The following is a 22,833-nucleotide window of genomic DNA, read 5'->3' as shown; positions in this document are numbered from 1 at the left end:
TGTTCATATTGTTCACGAGCATTGCCACTTTCATTTCACTGCACATCTCGTATGTGTATGTGACAAATAAACTTGACTTGACTTGACTAACTGCAATTCAGCTTTGGTTAAGTCTAAAAGCTAGTGGGGATATTTATATTGAGCTGTCACTATTTTTCTGCCATAACTAAACCAGATTCATATCATTTGAAGACAGTTCCTTGTGATCAACGATGATTTCCTTTCGTTTAGGCTCTGATGTAACTGATCATGTTTATGTGTCAAGAAAACTTGGCTGTTCCATTGATGGGTCAGGTGATGTTTGAATGGGCTGCTGGCTTGTTTGTTAGATGGTTTTGCCCTTTAGCTGTTTATTCTCTGTTTCTGTGTACTGTTGGGGCATCCTGAATATTCCTTCTTTGAATAATCATAGCCAATTGGTACAATTTTTCACAGATGCTTTAAGCTTTTCCTCTTTGCATGTGATCTCTTTCTCTTGGCATTACTTAGAATTTAATTTATGTTTGTGATTCTGGTGTTGGGCAGATAACTTTTTGGCATGCCCAATGGAGCTGCCTGAGTAATCATGGCTTTGTTGCTGAGGGTGCTGGCCTGGGAAAGGGTACCGATGTTGGAATTTGGAAGATTTTGCAGAGGAAGAGTTATTCGTATTGTTCCAGTGCCTTGAAATGGCCATATTTGGTAGATTGTATCTCTCAGAAGAACACAGGAGGCAGTGATTAGTGCTGCTTGGTAGGCAGTGACTTTGGTGCCAGATCTGAGGCCTTGTTCTTCAGATGCTTTTTTTTGTCAATTGACAAGAGATGATGATGAATTTTATCATTGGGGCCATTCTTCGGAAAGTGAACCAAAATGTCACACACGTGACCAGATGGCATCACATAAAGTAATACATTAAAATGTTCTTGTAAGAGATTCGTCTTATTGCTAGTGTCCTACCTACAAAACTATAATGCATGTCTGCTAAAGATATGAACATTCTACCTTTTTAAAATTCAGAGTTTGTAAGATAATTCTGAGTTATGGGAAAAAAATGCTTTCATGTGAGGTTACACACGTGACCAGTCATTTGACCTGACTCCAAACATACAGTCAGCATAACATTAAAATTTCACTTGATAAACTTTGAAAAAATTATGAATCGTGTATATATAGTACAAAACATACCTGTAATGCTTTCAGAATTAGAAGAGATGCATTCCTCAATTTTTCATATTTTTGGTCACACACGTGACTAAGAATGGGTCACTCATGGGTTGCCTTCATGGGTAATTGGTTTCTGAGGTATGCTCATTTTCCAGTGTCTTAATGTGTACATCTATTATTAGAGCAAGGGCAATATTAGGTAGTGTTAGGCAGATTGCTAGATTATTTTTTCTCTTATGGAGGTGGTGGGTATAAGGGAAGAGCTGGCAGATGACGTATGTAGAGGCAGGTACAATAACAATTAAGACATTTGGGCAGCTACATGGATATGAAACATAGATAATAGGTGTAGGGGTAGGCCATTTGAGCCAGCCTTCTGTGGCAGAGAATTCCACAGATTCACAACTCTGGGTAAAAACGTTTTTCCTTAGACAGCCCTAAATGGCCTACCCCTTTTTCTTAAATGGTGAACCCTGGTTCTGGAATATAAATGTTTGAGGGATTATAGGCCTGGCATGGACATATGGAACTAACATGAGTGGTCTATCGTGGTCATTGCTGATTTGGGTCTATGAATCTAATGCATTTTTGCAAGTTAAAGCAGGGCAGAACTTGCACTGTAAATGACAGTACCCATGGCAATGTTGTAGAAAGGAGGCTGAGGAATATGTATACAAGCTTCCCTGAAAGTCATGACACAGACAAGGTGGTGAAGACGGCATAGGGCTCATTTGTCTTCCTCAGACTGGACATTGAGTACAAGAGTTGGGATGTCATGTTACTGCCATACAGTCCATCTCAGTATTGTGAGTGGTTCTGGTTGCCTTACAATAGGAAGAATGTGGTGAAGCTATGGAGGGTGCAGAAAAGCTTTGCAAGCATGTTGCCAGGACTGGAATTCTTGAGTTGGATGGAAAGTCAGATAGGCTGTGATTGTTTTCCCTGGAGCGAAGGAAGCAGTGGGCTGGAGGTGACTTTACAAGGGGATATTAAAAATCATGAAGGACTTGGATTAGGTGGAAGGTTGGTCTTTTTCACTGTGCAGGGGTGTCTAATATAGATGGCATGTGTTTAAGGTGAGAGGGGTAAAATTTTAATGGAACCTGCAGGGTTGATTTTCCATATGGTGGGTGTGTGGAACGAGCTGCTAGAGGAAGTGATAAAGGTTAATACAAATTAAACTTTTAAAAGACATTCGGACTGCTTTGTGAGCAGAAAAAGTTTGGAGAGATTATGGGTCAAATGCTGGCGAATGGCAGTACTTTAGGAAACCACCTGTCCGCATGAGTGAGTTGGGCAAAAGGACCTGTTTCAGTGCCTAATGACTAACTATTTTAAATCCGTTTAAGAGCGAACTGCAGATGCTGGAACAATCGAAGGTCGATGAAAAATGCTGGAGAAACTCAGCGGGTGAGGCAGCATCTATGGAAAGAAGGAATAAACAACATGGGGTGGGGGGGGGGCGGGGGGGGGGGGGGGGGGGGGGGGGGGGGGGGGGGGGGGGGGGGGGGGGGGGGGGGGGGGGGGTGGGGGGTGGGGGGGGGGGGGAAGAAGGGACTCGACCTGAAACGTCGAATATTTCTTCTCTGCATAGATTCTGCCTCACCTGCTGAGTTTCTCCAGCATTTTTTGTCTACCTTATTTTAAATCCATGTCCATTCTTTTGTTTACTTAGCCAGTAGTGTGTTTTGGGATTTTCAGAAAACTTTCAACAGGATTAGAGCATACAAAATCTGGGTGTAATACGGACAAAAAATTGATTATTGGACAGAAAGTCATAATAGGAATGAATACCTTTTAACATATTTTATGCATGACTATTGGAACATTGCAAGATTCGGTGTTTGGCGTCTGGCGATTCAAGATTTGTATCAACAACTCAACCAGAGAAAATACCCAAAGATTCATCAAGTTTTCTAGCACAGAAGAGGGTCCTTTGGCCCAATGTGTTCATCCGAGCAAGAAGCCTATCTAAGCTAAACCATTTGCCTGGATTTGTGTTAATTTACCTCTGAATCATTCCTGTTTGCATACCAAATTTTGTGTTTCATATGACTAGGTGGGAAGTGGATGTAAAGAGGTATTACAGGTTATTAAACAAGCTACATGGGCGAGAACATTCCAGGTGGAATGTAACGTGGAAAAAATGAGGTTATTCAATGGTGCACGAGTAGAGATTTTTGTTTAATAGGTGAGGGATTAGGTAATGGCATTGAATTGTACACAAGTAATTGGAAACCAACATGCCAGTACAGCAAGCAGTGAGGAAGGCCTTTAATATGAAAGTATTTGCATACTGTAGTACAGATGTCTTGCTGCAATTATGAAGCCTTGGAGAATTGAGTATGGCTGTGGTTGCCTAGTCTAAAAAAAGATATTCTGGCTGTTTGAGGAGTGAAACAAAGATTTGCTACACTAAAAAAAGACACACAGTGCCACACAAAGTGCTAGGTCAGGCAACTTCTCTCGAGAACATGGTTAGGTGAGGTTTTAGGTCAGGTCATTCCTTTTGTCTTTCCATCTCTGGCATGTGTCCAACTATCTGCCGACCAAAAACCTGGGGGAATGGGAGTTGGAAGAGAAGAGGTGCAGGACAAAGCCTGGCAAGTGATAGGTGGATACTGGCGAGCTGGGTTTTTGGTCGGCAAGTGGCTGAAGGTCAGAGATGAAAAGAAAAAAGATGTGAGATAAGGATAGAAGAGTGTACATTGTGAAGCCAGATGAAGGAATATCAGTGGAAGGGGCAAAATGGATGAGGCACAGGGAAGAGATGGGGAAAGGGATAAAGGGGGTGTTTGTGGGTTAGTCACCTAAATTTGGAGAATTTGGTGTTCATACTGTTGGTAAATTACCAATGGAATATGAGGTGTTGTTCCTCCAGTTTGCGTGTGGCCTGACTCTGGCAATGTAGAAGGCCCAGGATAGAAAAGTCAATACGGGAAGGGGAGTTATAATGGTTAGCAACTGGGAGATCCAGCAGAACCAAGCGCAAGTCATAAGGCCAAAAGTAATAGGAATAGAATTAGACCGTTCAGCCCATTGTGTCTACTCCGCCGTTCAATCATGGCTGATCTATTTCTCCCTCCTAACCCCATTCTTCTGCCTTTTCCCCATAACATCTGGCACCTGTACTAATCGAGAATCTATCTATCTCTGCCTTAAAAATATCCACTGACGGCCTCCACTGCCTTCTGTGGCAAAGAATTCCACAGATTCACCACCTACTGACTAGAGAAATTTCTCCTCATCTCCTTCCTAAAAGAACGTCCTCTGAGGCCATGACCTCTAGTTCTAGACTCTCCCATCAATGGAAACATCCTCTACACAGCCACTCTATCCAAGCCTTTCACTGTTCTGTATGTTTCAATGAGATATCCACTCATTCTTCTAAACTCCAGCGGGTACAGGCCCAGTGCCGACAAACGTTCATCATAGTCCCTCACATTTAATGGAAAAGATACTTAGAGATAATATATATAAGCATCTGGATAAACATGGTCTGATTAGGAACAGTCAACATGGATTTGTGCCTGGAAGGTCATGTTTGACTAATCTTCTTGAATTTTTTGAAGAGGTTACTAGGGAAATTGACGAGGGTAAAGCAGTGGATGTTGTCTATATGGACTTTAGTAAGGCCTTTGACAAGGTTCCTCATGGAAGGTTGGTTAAGAAGGTTAAACTGTTGGGTATAAATGCAGGAGTAGCAAGATGGATTCAACATAGCTGAATGGGAGAAGCCAGAGGGTAATGGTGGATGGCTGTTTGTCGGGTTGGAGGCAGGTGACTAGTGGGGTGCCTCAGGAATCTGTGTTGGGTCCTTTGTTGTTTGTCATGTACATCAATGATCTGGATGAATGGGTCGTAAATTGGATTAGTAAGTATGCAGATGATACCAAGATAGGGGGTGTTGTGGATAATGAAGAGGATTTCCAAAGTGCAACACCTTGGCAGGACAAATCAAAATAGGACGTACATGGTAAATGGTAGGGAATTGAAGAATACAGTTGAACAGAGGGATATGGGAATAACCGTGTATAGTTCCTTGAAGGTGGAATCTCATATAGATAGGGTGGTAAAGAAAGCTTTTGGTATGCTAGCCTTTATAAATCAGAGCATTGAGTATAGAAGCTGGGATGTAATGTTAAAATTGTACAAGGCATTGGTGAGACCAAATCTGGAGTATGGTGTACAATTTTGGTCGCTCAATTATAGGAAGGATGTCAACACAATAGAGAGAGTACAGAGGAGATTTACTAAAATGTTGCCTGGGTTTCAACAAGTTACAGAGATAGGTTGAATAAGTTAGGTCTTTATTCTCTGGAGTGCAGAAGGTTAAGGGGGGACTTGATAGAGGTCTTTAAAATGATGAGAGGGATAGACAGAGTTGATGTGGACAAGCTTTTCATTTTGAGAATAGGGAAGATTCAAACAAGAGGACATGACTTGAGAATTAAGGGACAGAAGTTTAGGGGTAACATGAGGGGGGAACTTCTTTACTCAGAGTGGTAGCGGTGTGGAATGAGCTTCCAGTGGAAGTGGTGGAGGCAAGTTTGTTGGTATCATTTAAAAATAAATTGGATAGGCATATGGATGAGGGGAATGGAGGATTATGGTATGAGTGCAGGCAGGTGGGACTAAGGGAAAAAAGTTGTTTGGCACAGATTTGTAGGGCCGAGATGGCCTGTTTCCGTGCTGTAATTGTTATATGGTTATATGGTTATAGGTTAACCTACTCATTCCTGGGATCATTCTTGTAAACTTCCTCCGCACCCTCCAGAGCCAGCACATCCTTCTTCAGATATGGTGCCCAGAATTGATCACAATATTCCAAATGCGGCTTTACCACTGCATTTTCGAGCCTCAGCATTATATCCCTGTTTTTATATACAAGCCCTCTTGAAATAAATGCTAGCTTTGAGTTTTTTTTCTTTACTACCGATTCGACCTGCAGATTAACTTTTTGAGAATCCTGCACCAGCACTCCCCGGTCCCTTTCCACATCCGATTTCTGCATTCTCACTCCATTTAGAAAATAGTCTGCACCTTTATCCCTACTACCTAAATACATGACCCCACACTTAGCTAAACTATATTCCATTTGCCACATTTTTGCCCACTCTCCCAACCTATCCAAGTCCTTCTGTAGAGTCCCTGCTTTCCCTACATTGTTTGCCCCTCCACCTATTTTCGTATCATCTGCAAACTCTGCCACAAAGCCTTCAAGTGTTCAGCAAAACGGTCGCAAAGTCCACGCTTGGTCTTCCCGATATAAAGGAGGCCACATGGGGAACATTAACTGCAGAGGATTAGGTTAGAGATGCACGTGAATCTCTGTCTGACCTGGAAGGGCTGCTGAGGACCCTGGATGAATGTGTGAGAGGTGGTATAGGGACAGGTGTTATATCTCCTGTGGTTGCTGGAGAAAATACTTGGGGATGGGGTTGTTTGTGTGGGAAGGGATGAGAACCAAGGAATTGGAGAGGGAGCAGCTTCTATGACAGCAGAAAGAGGTGGGGATGCCACTGGTGGTGGGATCATATTGAAGGGGGTGGAAATGTCATGTGTTGGGTATGGAATCTGCTGGCATGAAATGTGAGGATCATGGCAACACCTTCAACTTGAAGAAAGTGAGAGAAGCAAAAGAGAAGTTTTGTTGAGTTGAGCCCCAGCTGTGCTTCCACAGTGCATTCCAGGCACCACCACTCTGAGTGTAAACAAAAAACTTATCCCACACATATCCTTTAAATTTCTCCCTCAGGCCTACAAAACTATGCCTTCTAATGTTTTTTTTGCAAGTCTGCATCTGCGGGTCCTTGACATGTCCTATTAACTGGGCTGGTTTCTGCCATGATATCTCTGAACATAATACGGATTTAAAATAATTCCTTCTGAACATCCTCCATTCCATGCATATTCACGTGCTTATTTAAAAGCCTCTTGTACCCCCCTCCCCTTATAAATTTAAGATATAAAGTTAAGATAAATTTAACATGTAAAGTTAAGATAAGCCTTAATATATTTGTAATTTCCATCCCGGGGGAGAAAAGGTTCTGACTGTCTACCCCATCTGAACCTGTCATAATTTTGTAAACATTTTTCAAGTCTCTCCTTTGCCTTCTCCACTCTAGAGAAAATAATCCAAGTTTGTCCAACTTCTAATACCCTCTAATCTGGGCAACACTCCTGTTAAACCTCTAATGTACCCTCTCCAAAACCTTCACATCCTTTCTGCAACTTACTTCCTGTACATTATTTTTAAAGTGGAGATTGATAGGTTCTTGATTCGTAAGGTTAAAGGTTAGGGGCAGAAGGCAGGAGAATGGGTTTAAGAGCAGAAGAAGATCAGTTATGTTTGAATGGCAGAGCAGACTCGATGGGTCAAATGGCATAATTCTGCTCCTATGTCTTATGAACTTTATGAATGCGGCAGTTAGAACTATACACAGTACTCTAAGTGCACCCTAAAAAAGTTTTGTGAAGCTTTACCATGATTTATTGACACATGCAATGCTGAGCATAATTACCGATGAAGAGCCACTTTTATCACTCAAACTACTTGCGTAACTACTTTCAAGGAGCTATGGACTTGGACACCAAGATTCATTTGCATATCAATGTTGTTGAGGGAACTGCCAGTAATTGTGTACTTTCCCCTTGTATTTGACCTCCCAAAGTACAACACTTCATATTTGCCCAGATTAAAGGTTGAGTCATCGTGCTGCACGTTAGTATAATTGACAATCATCTCAAATGAAATTATCTAATGGCTGTGTTTAACAATTAACATGCTGTGTTATGCCATTGAACCACTGCTTATTGATGTTCAGGCAGTCTTCAATTCTGTGTGTAAACATTACAGTGTGAAACTGAAAGATGCTGAAAATTTGAGCTCTGCAGTGGGAAGAGCCATTGGGTTCACTGACTTTGTCAAGATCGGCATACAAGTGGCAACCCCATTTGAAAATGTCTTTGACAGCTGTCATGGTAGTACTGTGGTAGGGCCTTGGGCCTTCCTACTGAGAGCTTGTTGCTACGTACCCCAGTCTGCATCGTGGAAGGATCATGGAGTGAACGTTTCCAGTAAAGGCCAACCTGTGGATACTGCGTCAGGTGAGAGTCATGGTGATTGAGTACAGGCTGTTATTTAGATTGTAGATAAATAGCCATTGTATTTATTCTTGTCTGGGTACATTTACAGTGCCCTCCATAATGTTTGGGACAAAGACCCATCATTTATTTATTAGCCTCTGTACTCCACAATTAGAGATCTGTAATAAAAAAAAACCACATGTGATTAAAGTGCACATTGTCAGATTTTATTAAAGGGTATTTTTATACAATTTGGTTTCACTATGTAGAAATTACAGCTGTGTTTATACGTAGCCCCCCTCCCCCCATTTCCTCAGGCCACCATAATGTTTGGGACACATCAGGGCTCTCGCTTAACTTTTTTTCCCTGTTGCCAGCCGGGCAACTGTGGCTGCTTTTTAGGTTGCCAAATGACAGTTTAGATGGCTTGCATGATGCGTGCGATAATGTGCTCGGACGAAGTGCGTAGCTACCAGTCGGAATTATGCTCAATGAAGCATTCGCTTATTATTTCTGCTTCAAATAAAGTCACAAACTAAACATATTCACCAATCAAGATATGATATATACCACAATGACATGCAGCAAAATTATAATACAGTATCTCAACTCTTTTTACATATTGCAATTAATGCAATTTCTATGATTTCTTTCCACTTCCAAACAAAATTGTGTTCGGATTATTCAACGTAGATCAACGTGTCAATAAATCCTGGACCATGATAACATATATGCTTAACCATGCACACCACAGATTGATGCAAGCATGTTTTCTCTAAAGGGCTGAAAATTATCATGAAATGGCCATAGCATGGGTCGTTATTGCTATTGGTACACTCTGGCTTCCCACATAATTTATCCACAACAAAATATACAGATTGCAAGGAATTTTCTAACGGCATTTTATGATAATAGCTGTTAAAAATGACTATACCGACCTGACAGGTTAAACATTACACTAACTAACAAGAGATGGCCAAAGGACATAACTGCAGCAAATGTTCTTTTGGTAATATATTTAAAGGTGTCAAGACGCCACATTGCCGGGCATTCAGATTCTGAAGAAGGGTTTCGGCCCGAAACGTCGCCTATTTCCTTCGCTCCATAGATGCTGCTGCACCCGCTGAGTTTCTCCAGCAATTTTGTGTACCTTCATTCAGATTAGAAGTATGTGTTGTGAACAGTAATGAAGATACCCAGTTTGTTAGCACCAAATTAAAAAAAAGTGTTGATAAATGCTTTTTCCATCATTCCCACTTCAGAATTAACATTATAATTTCAACTGAAATATCTCCTGACCAAATTTGTGATGTATATGACTAGAAGTAAAACATGGATAAATCCAATGTATAGTTGTTAATGTAGCTCATTAAATAACTACAGTGCTGATACTCCATATTAAGAGCATTGATTTGCCGTTAAAACAAATTCTGTAGTAACGTGTCAACGGTAGCAGTGACAATCGAACACTGCGGTTTTAATGTTTCACGTGTTCACAATTTAATTAATCCATTTTTATGGGTTCAAACAAATAATAACATTGGGAATTAAAACATATTTGATTGCATTCTGTTATCAAACATAGTCAATGTTCGCTCTGAAGACATTTCCAGCACAATAATAATAATAATAATAATAATAATATTTATTTATATAGCACTTTTCAACAAAACCAGTATTTGAACCAAAGTGCTTTACAGAGATTGATTAAATTAATTGAACAGATCAATGCAATAAATCCATACAAATCAAAAAAAGAGAAAAAAGAGAAAAAGAAAAAAGACACAGAAACAGTACACTATAGAAATCAACATGAAACGTCCCCCCACAGCAGAATTCACTGTGAGGGAAGGCACCAAAAATATCCAGTTCTCCCCCTCATAGTCCACCCGAGGTCGGGGCCTATATCTGGCCTCCTCAGCCAGCCCGGTGTCTTCAGGCCCTCTTGCCGTGAAGCTGGACCATCGGCGTCGGTGAACAACCATCAGCGGCCAGGACTGAAGCGGCCGCTTCCCCCCCGAAGACTGCAACGACCAAAGTTCACAGGCCGCGCCGGCCAAACCCCCGACACTGGCGATCTCGGATCCCAGGCTCCGCGGTGCCGTCAACGGTCACAGTGCCCCGGAGATTACCGCAAGGCGACCCGGTAAGGCATCGCCCGCTCCTTGTAGATGTCCCAGCATCTACACCGCCGTCGAAGCTGCAGTCCCCGCAGGAAACGCCGCTCAGCGCTGCTCCAGTTCGACTAGGCCGCACAGAGAGGACGAAGATGCGGTTCGGAGAAAAACCGCATCTCCGACCAGGTAGGACTGGGGTTAAAAATAATTTCCCCCTTCCCCTCCGCCACCCACCACATAAAGAAGACCTCCAATAAACACCTGATATGAACAGGACTAAAAATAAAAATAAATAAGGGTGAAAGGACGGACAGCAGGAGGAGCGGCCATACACAACGGCGCATCACCCCCGCTGTCCGCCATCTTGAATAGGGTCAGGAGGGGGAGGGGGGGGGGGTGAATCAGTGCATGATGGATAGATGGCGGTGGGGGAGTTAAGAAGGCAATCGGAATGGCCTCCACCGGGCATGGGGGGGGGGGGGGGGGGGGGCACTCGGGACGGGACAGCGTCGGAGAGCCAGTATTGATCCTGGCTGCGGATGAGGCGCAGGTCTGTGCCGAGAGTGTTTTGGCGCGTCTCCCTCCTCCAATCACCACATTCCCCCACCCCCCCTCCCCTTTCCTCCCTCCTCCAATGATCGCGCTGAATCATGTCCTACCCCCATTGCCTGCTGACCGGTGTCCCACCTGCCCCCCCCCCCCCCCCCCCGGATTTTTGCCCCTGCGTACAAGAGAGCGAAGAAGGGGCAGAGGAGGTGGGAAGGAAGGTCAGCGCTCCTCGGACAACACTGGCATCATCTGGGATCTCCTTGCCGTCGCCGCCTCCCCTCCTCCGCCAACCAACAGGAAGGTGCGGGGCCGAGCTGTGCAGATGCTTAAAACGGCGGAAGGAGGCCTTCCTCCCTCCCTCCTCCCGGCCTCGGCATACGAGAGGGTTTGTTTTGAAAGCGCCGTTGGCGGAGTGGCAGGCAGCGGCCACTATTAGGGTGGGAAGGTGCGGAAGGAGATGGTGCCGCCTCGCCGTCGCTGTTGTGAGGAGCCCGTCATTCGCTCCAACCCTCCGTCACGCCACATCTTTTCCACGCATTACTGCCGTCGCCAACACACAACGTCACGTTCCTTTTCTGCAGAGATTGTGCCTGACCTGCTGAGTTACTCCAATTTTTTGTGTCTACAGTATAAACCAGTATCTGCAGTGCTAAGCCGGGCAAAATGACTCAACGTTTAGGCGGCACTTTGGGTGGTCAATGGCACCCGGGCAACCGCTAATTTCGAGCCCTGCACATGGCGTCACAGGTGTTTGTAATTGCTCAGGTGTGTTTAATTGCCTCCATAAGAGAGCTCTCAGCACCTTGTCTTTCGTCCAGTCTTTCCATCACGTTTGGAAACTTTTATTGCTGTTTATCAACATGAGGACCAAAGTTGTGCCAATGAAAGTCAAAGAAGCCCTTATGAGACTGAGAAACACAAATAAAACTTAGAGACATCAGCCAAACCTTTGACTTCCAGTCAAAAATCACTGAGATGCACTTGCGCATCTAAACTTTACTGTACCTAACCACCGCGCCCTCCTAGCCTCGCTCAAGCAGAGACACTCCAGAAGGTCATGCTTTCTCCCAGAAGATCGACACAGGACCTTGTGGGAACGGTCTTTTATAGGTCCCCGAACCTTGAGGGGCCGAACCACATGGGGGTGGTCTCTTTACAGTCCAATAACAGATATCGATTAACACAGTATATGATAGACATTTCCCTAACCCAATAATACAGTAACTAATACAAGTTATTTGAAAGAAAGTTTGAGAAGGATGCAAACAAGAATAAACTTTGAAACATATGCCCCGAGATTCAAACAGTTTCTCCAAGGCTCAACAGTTCGACCAATCATCGATTAACAGGATGACCATCTTGCAACATTATTTATACTATTTACAATATTTTTGCAACGATCCAATCGAAATAATGCATTTAGGATTTGTTTGCAAAACTGCTATACATTTTATCAATTTATGGGAAACAAGGAAACCACCTGGACCCCTCACCATCCTGAATACCAGTCTGAGCCGAGACTGGCTGGCGCCATTCAAAGCCTGTAAAATTCAGGTGACAGGCATTAAGCAATTCTGACAAGTGCAGATATCCTCTATTTTATGGTGTCTTTAATTTGGTCAATATTAACAGTAATAGCATAATGAATTCTGAAGTGTTTAGATACATCCTATCTGCTCAAGTTCAAGCAAATGCCTCAAAACTCATTGGCTGGTGGTTTATTCTCCAGCGACAATGATCCCATACATACTGCTAAAGCAACAAAGGAGTTTCTTAAAGCTAAAAAATTGTAAATTCTTGAGTGGCCAAGTCAATCACCCGGTCAGAACCCAATTGAGCATGCCTTTTATATGTTGAAGAGAAAAGCGAAGGGGACTAGCCCTCAAAACAAGCATAAGCTTAAGATGGCTGCAATACAGGCCTGGCAGAGCATCACAAGAGAAGACACCCAGTAACTGGTGATGTCCATGACTTCAAACAGTCATTGCATGCAAAGGATATGCAACAAAATACTAAACATGACCACTTTCATTTACATGACATTGCTGTGTCCCAAACATTATGGTGCCCTGAAATGGGGAGATTATGCATAAACACTGCTGTAATTTCTACATGGTGAACCCAAAATGTATAAAAATGGCCTTTATTAAAATCTGACAATATGTACTTTAACCACATGGGATTTATTTTTTTCTATTACAAATCTCAAATTGTGGAGTACAGAGGCAAATAAATAAATGATGGGTCTTTGTCCCAAACATTATGGAGGGCACTGTATGATGTACTGTACATGCAGAGAATGTCCTGATCCTAGTGTGGAATTGATGTTAATTATGGGATCTTTTATTCTCCAACCATTGATTATTGGTATAATGTTAATGGCTATGCAGCTGAGTTCTCGTTGCCCAAGCTGACTTGTGCCAAGCAAATAAGGTAGCTTACTAGATACTTAAAGACAAATGTTGAATTTATGAATGAGAATGTTTTTTGACATTGGTAATATTATTGGTGACGTTAATTAAATGTTGCTGTTTGGTGAATTCTAGGATTCTTTTTAAGTTTTTTCACATATATCCGAGTAATGGGCCTGTCCCACTTAGGCAACTTTTTAGGCGACTGCAGGAGACTATGCAGTCGCCACATGTTCATGGGTAGTTGCCGGGGAGTCACCTTCATGGTAGTAAACATGTTGAAAAATTTGTGGCGACTAGAATGTAGCCACGGTGGAGAGTAGCGAGAATTCTCGTGCCATAGGTGGGTCGCCAGGAGGTCCTAATGAGGGTCTTGTAGGTTATACCCGGTGCTGACTGGTGAATTGGGGGGGAAAAAAGGTAACCAGTAGTTTTCAGAACCAAGGATAACCGACCGGTAATGTTAAATGTCCGCCAAGCTTCATAGCCGTGTATCTCTGGCTTCTTAAAAGTTGTCTCCACTCCTTCTCCCCCCTCTCCCCCTGCCTCTCCCTCCCCTCTTTTAAAGGACTGCTGTCAGCCTGCTCTCAATCTGCTTTGATTGGAGCTGCTATCAAAAGGGTTCTAGCTGGGCTACCTACTGTTAAACCCCACATTTCCTAAGATATCAATCCTCCACGTAATATTTCACTCACATATCCTTTTATCTGTGAGATGAGTGATTTATGTGCAGTTCCTACATTTTCAGATCATTGAATAGTCTTACCAAATCTTCCAATTCCCTCTCGCTTGTTCTTGTAAGCCTTTCTTCTCTTCATTCCATCATTGTGTATGTTTCTTAGTCAATCTATTCCCCAATCTTCAATGTGAGGATTGTAGAGTTATTGGCTAGATGAAATTACCTCTTGATTGAAATTAGCCTGATTACCCCAACTTCTAATGTTGCATGGAATCTATGTTTTGAATCTTCCCACATTTTTTCGGTTGTTTAATGAATGGTATGCCACTCGAAAGCAGATGATCGTGTAGAATGGTTGCCTTTTTGTTTCTATGAGAGAGTTATTTTCCACTTATTTCTTATTGTGAATAATTACGTGAAATACTCTATACTTGAATGAGGGGCACTCTGGTAATCTGGAATAGTCACATTAGTCAGTTGATGGTTAAAGCATTGGGTTAACAGGATAGAAACATAGAAATTAGGTGCAGGAGTAGGCCATTCGGCCCTTCGAGCCTGCACAGCCATTCAATATGATCATGGCTGATCATCCAACTCAGTATCCCGTACCTGCCTTCTCTCCATAACCTCTGATCCCCTTGGCCACAAGGGCCACATCTAACTCCCTCTTAAATATAGCTATAGGATGTATTCAGGATGCTCTCAATATAGGATGTATTCAAAGGTACAATGCTCGATAATTTCTCTCAGGAGATTGTTTGCTAATAACAGACGAGGATGATAGCTAGAAGTGAAGTTCAGAATATTAGTACACAGCTTTTTAATTAGGAGATATTAAATATAACCATGGGTGCATAATGGATAGCAAAGTGAAAGGAAATTGAGGGAAATCAAAAATCCATACTTATTTTACTGATCATATTAGGATGGAGAAGATGGTTGGGAGTGATATGAGTCACTTGAAAACTGGTAAGTGAAATAGTAAAAATAGAAATGTGTACTTTGAAACTATAGCAGAAGCAGATCTATTTCCAGAAAGGCCAAGGCAATTAAATTTGACTATTGCAACGTTTAAGAAACAAAAAGATAGGTACATGGATAGGATCGGTTTAGAGGGATATGAGCCAAACGCAGGCAAGTATGAATTAATATGTTGGGATGGGGGGGAGAGGAGAAAGAAGATAAAACAACTTTAGAATGATGAAATGCCACAATCAGCCTGGCTCCATCTCATCGTCTTAAAGGAAGAGGCAGACGATGCTTGTAGACAACTTTCTTACAACCTTTCAAAGTTTTCTAGATTTGGAAAGCATTTGATTTGGGGAAAGCATTCGATTCTACATGAATCTCCTCCTAAGAGAAAAACAAGGCAGTAGAACACATACAATTGTTTCTGAAAGAACTGCAGATGCTGGTTTAAATCAAAGATAGACACATAATGCTGGGATACAGGCAGCATCTCTGGAGGGAAGGAATGGGTAATGTTTTGGATCACGACCCTTCAGACTGATGTCAGGGGAGTAGGCGGTACAGAGATAATATGTAGTTGGAGACAGTAAGACCAAAGATCTTATAGCGAAGCAAGATAGGCTACTCCTGCTAAATGCAATGGACTGACGTGTAGTACGCTATGGAGGGGATCATGGGCATTTTTCCACACCCATTTTAGCAACCTGAGCCTACCTAACCCAATCCGACTCGCACTGTAATCAATGTTGTGGGGCAACAGTTTGTGTGGGTCACATTCATAAATCTGTCAGTTCAAACTTCTTGTCAAGAATAAAATTTGATTCTGGTAATTGTCTTTTTTAATGTTTTTTAAATCATTTCTTTTTAAATGGCTCACAAACAGTGTTTGAGTTGATTTTGTAGTAACCGGAACCGACCCGACTTGCAGGGTGATTGACAGGGGGGGACTTTTTGTGTGTGATATAGGGTTAGATTCATAATTCTGTTAGTTCATAATTCTGTTGATTCTTGTTAAGGAATAAAATGTTTATAAACACACATACATGAAAATTATATAAATGTATATAACACACACAATTATATTTCTTCTAATCCAATAATGAACTTTATTTCAGACTAGACAAGGGACATTAAATAAGAAACATTGTCTTGGGGCACTCTCTCTCCCCGCTGCCCCGGGCCCCGCACTCTCTCTCCCCGCTGCCCCGGACCCCGCTCTCTCTCTCCCCGCTGCCCCGGGCCCCGCACTCTCTCTCCCCGCTGCCCTGGACCCCCTCTCTCTCTCCCCGCTGCCCCGGACCCCGCACTCTCTCTCCCCGCTGCCCCGGACCCCGCACTCTCTCTCCCCGCTGCCCCGGACCCCGCACTCCTTCTTCCCGCTGCGGATCCAATCTTTGGCCGGAAGCAAGAAGGCGGGAGCAAGATGGCGGAACAAGATGGCGGAGTCAGGTTGCTAAAATGTGTCCTATAATCACCCATGAATCCGCCCATGAGCGGACCTCACGTTTGCGTGAGAGTAATCCATCTTGCTTCGCTATAAGATCTTTGGTAAGACTGGTTGGAGAACTGGGAAGGGGAGGGGATGGAGAGAGAGCAAAAGCAAGGGGTACTTGAAGTTAGAGAAGTCAATGTTCATACTGCTGGGGTGTAAGCTTACTTAGAATTAGACTTAGTTCCTCCCACACTCTAGAGTACATTGGGCAGCAAGCTTTCGCCATTCTGTTCGGTCATGTGTGACGTCATCCACCATCGATAGGTTTGCGTCCCGGGGTTCCAAATCCTTCTGGAATGTTCGCCTCCATGTGAGTTTTGGTCGGCCTCTTTACCCTCTTCCGTCAGGTTGCCATGTCATTGCTATCTTAGGTGCACGTTCTGGTGACATTCTGAGTACGTCCCGCAAATTTCATCCTGCGTCCTGGCTGAGAGGCTTTGTGGCAGTTTCCTGGTATATCTCCTCGTTTGTCATGTGGCCTCTGTAGCTAGTCTTCAGGATTTTCCTCGGCAGCGGTGTTGGAAGCTACCCAAGCGAAATATGAGGTGCTGTTCCTTGAATTTGCGCTGGGCCTCATTCTGACAATGGAGGAGGACCAGCACAGAAAGGTCCGTGTGGGAATGGGAGGGGAAGTTAAAGTGTTGAGCAACCGGGAGATCAGGTAGGTTTAGCCAGACTGAGAGCAGGTGTTCAGCAAAACGATTACCGAGCCATTTAATAATTATTGTCTGAGTTAAACTGCACAGACATTATGGGGTGGGGGAGATTGTGTTCTTAGAAAATAATATATAACTTTATTTTCTGGAACACAGAGATGAATAGAATCTTTGGTTTACTTAAATTATGCAAATTATTTATTGTTTAATTGTGTATCTTAGACTTGTATAATGAAAAACAGTTGCAGAACCTAACAGTCTGGTGGAGTTGTACAATTTTGAGCCCTGATAAGTTGGTCAGGCCCTTAACTCTTTCCTCAGATGCTGTCTGACCTGTTGAGTTCTTGCAACATCTTCGGTTTTTATTGAGGTTTCCAGCATCTGCAATTTATTTTGATTTTCATTTACTGGGAAACTTGACAAGCCTGATACCATCAAACCTGGACACCAGAGATACTGCTGAACTGATGTCAGAAATATTAAAATCATCATTAGACTTTTGAAAGACACTGTCGTTGAGGTCCCTCAGAAATACTTTTGATTTATTGCAATCTCAGCCCTACTACCATCGCGGACTGGCCGGGTTCGGAGCGGGAGGAGCTGTGGTGGCGCGCTGCTGCGGCCCGTCCTCAGAGATTCGGAGGCTCCGGCCCCAGGTCTGGTGGACGGTGACACCGGGAGCGCGTGGGTCCCTGGTGGGAGACCGCTTTTCAGAGCTTCCGCAACGGCGACTTCTCCTGCCCGAGTTGTGGGGTTGAGAGTTATGACTTTTAAACAATATTTGGACAGATATATGGATAGGACAGGTTTATGTATATGTATCAGTGTTGTGGGTAGGTATTTTATAATTTAAAACAAATCACAATCTCTATTTTGAGGAGACCATTTCTAGTTTCTCCAGTACCTCCGGATAGCCCAAGCCCCTCATTCTTGGAATCATTTTGGTAATGGGCCTGTGTGCCACTTACACGACTTTTTATGTGACTACAAGAGACTATGAGTTCGCTGGAGGTTGCCGGGGTGTTGCCTGCGTGGTGAGGAGTAGTTCCCGCATTCTCGTAACTAGTTGCGGCGTCATTCTGGTCACCGCTAATTTTTCAACATGTTCAAAAATTGGCGGCGACAGTGGTTTTGATGCCATAGGTTGTTGCGTGTGGTTGGTGCTGTTGTGGTAGGTGGCCATGGTGATGTCGGCTGTGGGCTGGTGAGGTAGGCTGACGACGGTGCTCATTGGGCAAAAAAACGTAAATGGAAGTTTTCAGAACAAGGATAACCTACCGGTAATGTTAATGTCCGCCGAGCTTCACAGCCGTGTATCTCTTGCTTCTTAAAAGTTGTCTCCACTCCTCCCTACTCTGTCTCCCCCCCCCCCCCCCCCTTTTAAAGTGAACCCTTCCCGTACACTGTGCTTTCACTGTCTTAATTACAGTGCCAACCTTCCTGTTCATCGTGGTTTGCGTCGTGCTTTGCTCCCGGTGAATTTCACTCAGACAGCGCTCCTCCCACTTGCCCTGTCCCCCTCCTGCATAACCGGCTGGTGAAGGAAGCGATGTGTGTGTGTGTTCCACTCTGACAGTCGCTGTTCCAGTTGCCGTTTTTTTAGCGACCTGCTACGACTTGACGACTTGAAAAATCTAAGTGGGACATGCCCATAAATGCTTTCTGAACTCTCCTAAATCTTCACATTTTTCGAAAGGTGTGGTACCAGATTGGGACACTATTCTCCAGTTGTGGCTGAACCAGACTTTGATAACGTTTCGTTATGTCGTCTTGCTTTGTACTATCCATGTCCATTTAGAAACTTCAGTGTCCACTTTCTCAACCCACTACTCATTACTTTAGAACTATCGTGTTTATTGACACTTGATTTGCATTAAATGGTTTGAATAGTATAACAATTTATATGAATAACGTAACAACATGTTCAAATGTTTAAATTGTCAACATTTGAGTTTGTTTGCAGGAGAGTAATGTTGACAGCTTGGTGTAACGGCACGATTCGTTTGTCATTAATGTCTTGGCATTATCAACACCATCTAATCCATACGTTTGTATTTAATGATAATTTGCACTTTAGTAATTATGCAGCTGTAGATGATAAAATCTTGTACTTTGAATTAATTCATTTGATAATAAATGCTATCATTTTAATGAACATGATTAGGCATAACATGCACTGTTTTCAACGTAGCCATTCAACAATTTATAAAGAGGTAGATGGGTTTCTACCACTGTCTACTTGTGTTGCCACTTTCAGGGAGCTGTGGACATGGACACCCAAGTTCCCTCTGTAGATCAGCGCTATTTAGGGTCTTGCAATTAATTGCATACTCATCCCGTACATTTTTACCTCTCAAAGCGCAGTGCGGCACACTTAGTCGAACTAAATCCCATCTGCCTGTTCTCCTCTCATTTGTCTCGCTTGTCTATATCCCGCTGTATAGTTCAACAGACTTCCCCACAATCCTCAACTCCTTGGCGTCGCCTGCAAACTTACTAATCAACCCGTCTACATTCGTGTCCAAGTCATTTATATAACTTGTATACTCACAAATAACAGAGATCCTAGCACAAATCTGTTTGTAACTTCTCTGGTCACGGGTGTCTAGCTCTTCTATCATAACCCTTTGTCTTCTATTAGCCATCTTTTCCTGAACAATTATATTTTAAAAATCACTAAAAATATTTAATTTGCTTATTCTACTCTTTGCTTCCTGTCTGCCAGCCAGTTCTCTATCCACATCAATACTGAACCCCCAATACCGTGTGCTTTAAGTTTGTATACTAATCTCTTATGCGGGACCTTGTCGAAAGCCTTCGGAAAGTCCACATATAACACATTCACTGGTTCTCCCTTATCCACTCTACTAGTTACATCCTCGAAAAATTCTATAAGATTCGTCAGACATGAATTACCTTTCATAAAGCCATGCTGACTTTGTCCAATGATTTCACCACTTTCCAAATGTGCTGCTATCCCATCTTTAATAACTGACCTAGCAGTTTCCCCACTACCGATGTTAGACTAACTGGTCTGTAATTCCCCGTTTTCTCTCTCCCTCCCTTTTTAAAAAAAGTGGGGTTATATTAGCTACCCTCCAATCCTCAGGAACTACTCCAGAATCTAAAGAGTTTGGAAAAATTATCACTAATGCATCCACTATGAATCCACTATGAATCAGTGAATTTTCAGAGCTTCGTCTTAAATGTGCTGGTTATCTGCTTCAGCAGACCTGGTGAGCTCGGATGGTTCAAAGTTGGGGTTATTTGATTGACCTCTATGGAACAATTAGTTTCATCATGCTATGTCATTTTTTGTATTTATTTTAGATGCAATACCTAGTGCAGATCAAGTCAGGATAACACCATCACTGAAAAGCCAAAAGGGATCTGTTTGGACAAAAAGCAAACTCACCTTTGAAAATTGGGAAATTGAAGTTACCTTCCGTGTGACGGGTAGAGGAAGAGTTGGAGCTGATGGACTGGTAATGACATCTTAAAATATTTGATATTTTTTAATTACTGTGATGTTCACAAACTTAATTTGCTTCCTTTCATATCAGGCGATCTGGTACACAGAAAGTCAGGGCTTGGATGGTCCAGTGTTTGGAGCATCTGACTCATGGAATGGCCTTGGAATTTTTTTTGACTCCTTTGATAATGATGGAAAGGTATGTATAAATAGACAATTTCAGGGAAGATGTTATTTTGACCAGTTGGAGTAAAATCTTGCAAATACAATCGTTGCCATTTTTCTTCCTCTGATCTAGCCTGAAATGTACCATTTCAACAGGGCTTCATAAAAGAAACCCTGAATTACCTTCAGTTATACAGTGCTACCATTCAGTTACATGGCATTTTCCCATCCCACCTTGGTTTCCCTCAATTTTTGTGGTGTCCAAACTATCATTTGCGTTCCCTTGAGATTATGAATTCAATAATGAATGTTTGTTTTCACTCATAATTGGTACAGACAGTTTTACAATCATCCAGCTTTTCCAAAATTTCTGCAATTTTCATCAATTTCACATTCTTTTAGATAAAACAGTATGGCGCTAGCACGTGCCCTTCGGCCAACAATGTCGGTGCCGAATATGATGCCAAGACCAATTCTTATCTGCCTGCACATAATCCATATCCCTCCATTCCCTGCATAGCCATATGAATAAGTTTAAGTTTATTGGCCAAGTATTCACATACAAGGAATTTGCCTTGGTGCTCCACCCACGTGACAACATGACATACAATGACAGTTACGAATGACACATAAAACACTAAACATTTATAATAAAACGCCGTTGATCAAACATGCCAACCAAACAAAATACCAGAGCAAAAGGAGGCTACAGATTTTGGGCTATTGAGTAGAGCTACTCATGAATAAAAGCTGTTTTTATGTGGCAGCTTTGACAGTCCAGATTCGCTTTCCAGAGGGAAGTGATTCAAATGGTTAGAAAACAATGTCTATCCAAAAACTAAATGCCACCATAGTATCTGCATCAACCATCACCCCCGGCAGCACGTACATTATTAATTTTCAAAGCAAAAGTTACTCTTATTGTTGCAGAATAGTTATTGTGCAAAGATAAAATGAGTTTGTTTTGCAACTTGCAGAAAAATAACCCAGTAATACTTGTCGTTGGAAATAATGGCCGTCAACTTTATGATCATCAGAAGTAAGTTTTTAGCCTTTTCCAAGTTTCATCAGCAATTTAGATCATATTTGAATGGAGACGCATAATGTGATTCTGCTGGTAGGTTTCAATGACTCGCGTAACAAGAGTTCAATTTTTCAATATGGGTATATCTCTTATGTAAAAGTAATGTCATATAAATTTGTTTTAATCTGTCCTTTACCTTGACCTTTAATATCTACTAGACCTTTAAACATAACAAAGAAAGAGGGAGGAATTTGAAATACAGTGCCCTCCATAATGTTTGGGACAAAGACCCATCATTTATTTATTTGCCTCTGTACTCCACAATTTGAGATTTGTAATAGAAAAAAATCACATGTGGTTAAAGTGCACATTGCCAGATTTTATTAAAGGGTATTTTTATACATTTCGGTTTCACCATGTAGAAATTACAGCAGTGTTTATACGTTGTCCTCCCATTTCAGGGCAACATAATGATTGGGACACATGGCTTCACAGGTGTTTGTAATTGCTCAGGTGTGTTTAAATGCTTCCTTTATGCAGGTATAAGAGAGCTCACAGCACCTAGTCTTTCCTGCAATCTTTCTATCACCTTTGAAAACTTTTATGGTTGTTTTCATCAACATGAGGACCAAAGTTGTGCCAATGAAAGTCAAAGAAGCCATTTTGAGACTGAGAAACAAGAATAAAACTGTTAGAGACATCAGCCAAACCTTAGGCTTACCAAAATCAACTGTTCGGAACATCTTAAGAAGAAAGAGAGCACTGATGAGCTTGCGAATCGCAAAGGGACTGGCAGGCCAAGGAAGACCTCCACAGCTGATGACAGAAGAATTATCTCTATAATAAAGCAAAATCCCCAAACACCTGTCCGACAGATCAGAAACACTCTTCAGGTGTGGATTTGTCAATGACCAGTGTCTGCTGAAGACTTCATGAACTGAAATACAGAGGCTACACTACAAGATGCAAAATACTGGTTAGCTGCAAAAATAGGATGGCCAGGTTACAGTTTGCCCAGAAGTACTTAAAAGAGCAACCACAGTTTTGGAAAAAGATCTTGTGGA

At 42.5% G+C, this 22,833-nt stretch overlaps 1 protein-coding gene across 1 annotated transcript in view; it reads left to right on the top strand.

The window, feature by feature from the left end:
• lman1 (lectin, mannose-binding, 1) overlaps positions 1-22,833 on the top strand; it is a 68,776-nt gene that overhangs the window by 622 nt on the left and 45,321 nt on the right. The window contains exons 2-4 of the mRNA XM_055631053.1: positions 20,439-20,593; positions 20,672-20,779; positions 21,723-21,784. Coding sequence (XP_055487028.1) covers positions 20,439-20,593; positions 20,672-20,779; positions 21,723-21,784 — 325 coding nt within the window. The remainder of the gene's footprint in view (positions 1-20,438; positions 20,594-20,671; positions 20,780-21,722; positions 21,785-22,833) is intronic.

The sequence above is a fragment of the Leucoraja erinacea genome, chromosome 1 (assembly GCF_028641065.1).
Source record: "Leucoraja erinacea ecotype New England chromosome 1, Leri_hhj_1, whole genome shotgun sequence".
Taxonomy (NCBI): Eukaryota; Metazoa; Chordata; class Chondrichthyes; order Rajiformes; family Rajidae; genus Leucoraja; species Leucoraja erinaceus.
The sequence above is the reverse complement of the archived record's forward strand: the minus strand, read 5'-3'. Positions and strand labels throughout refer to the sequence as shown.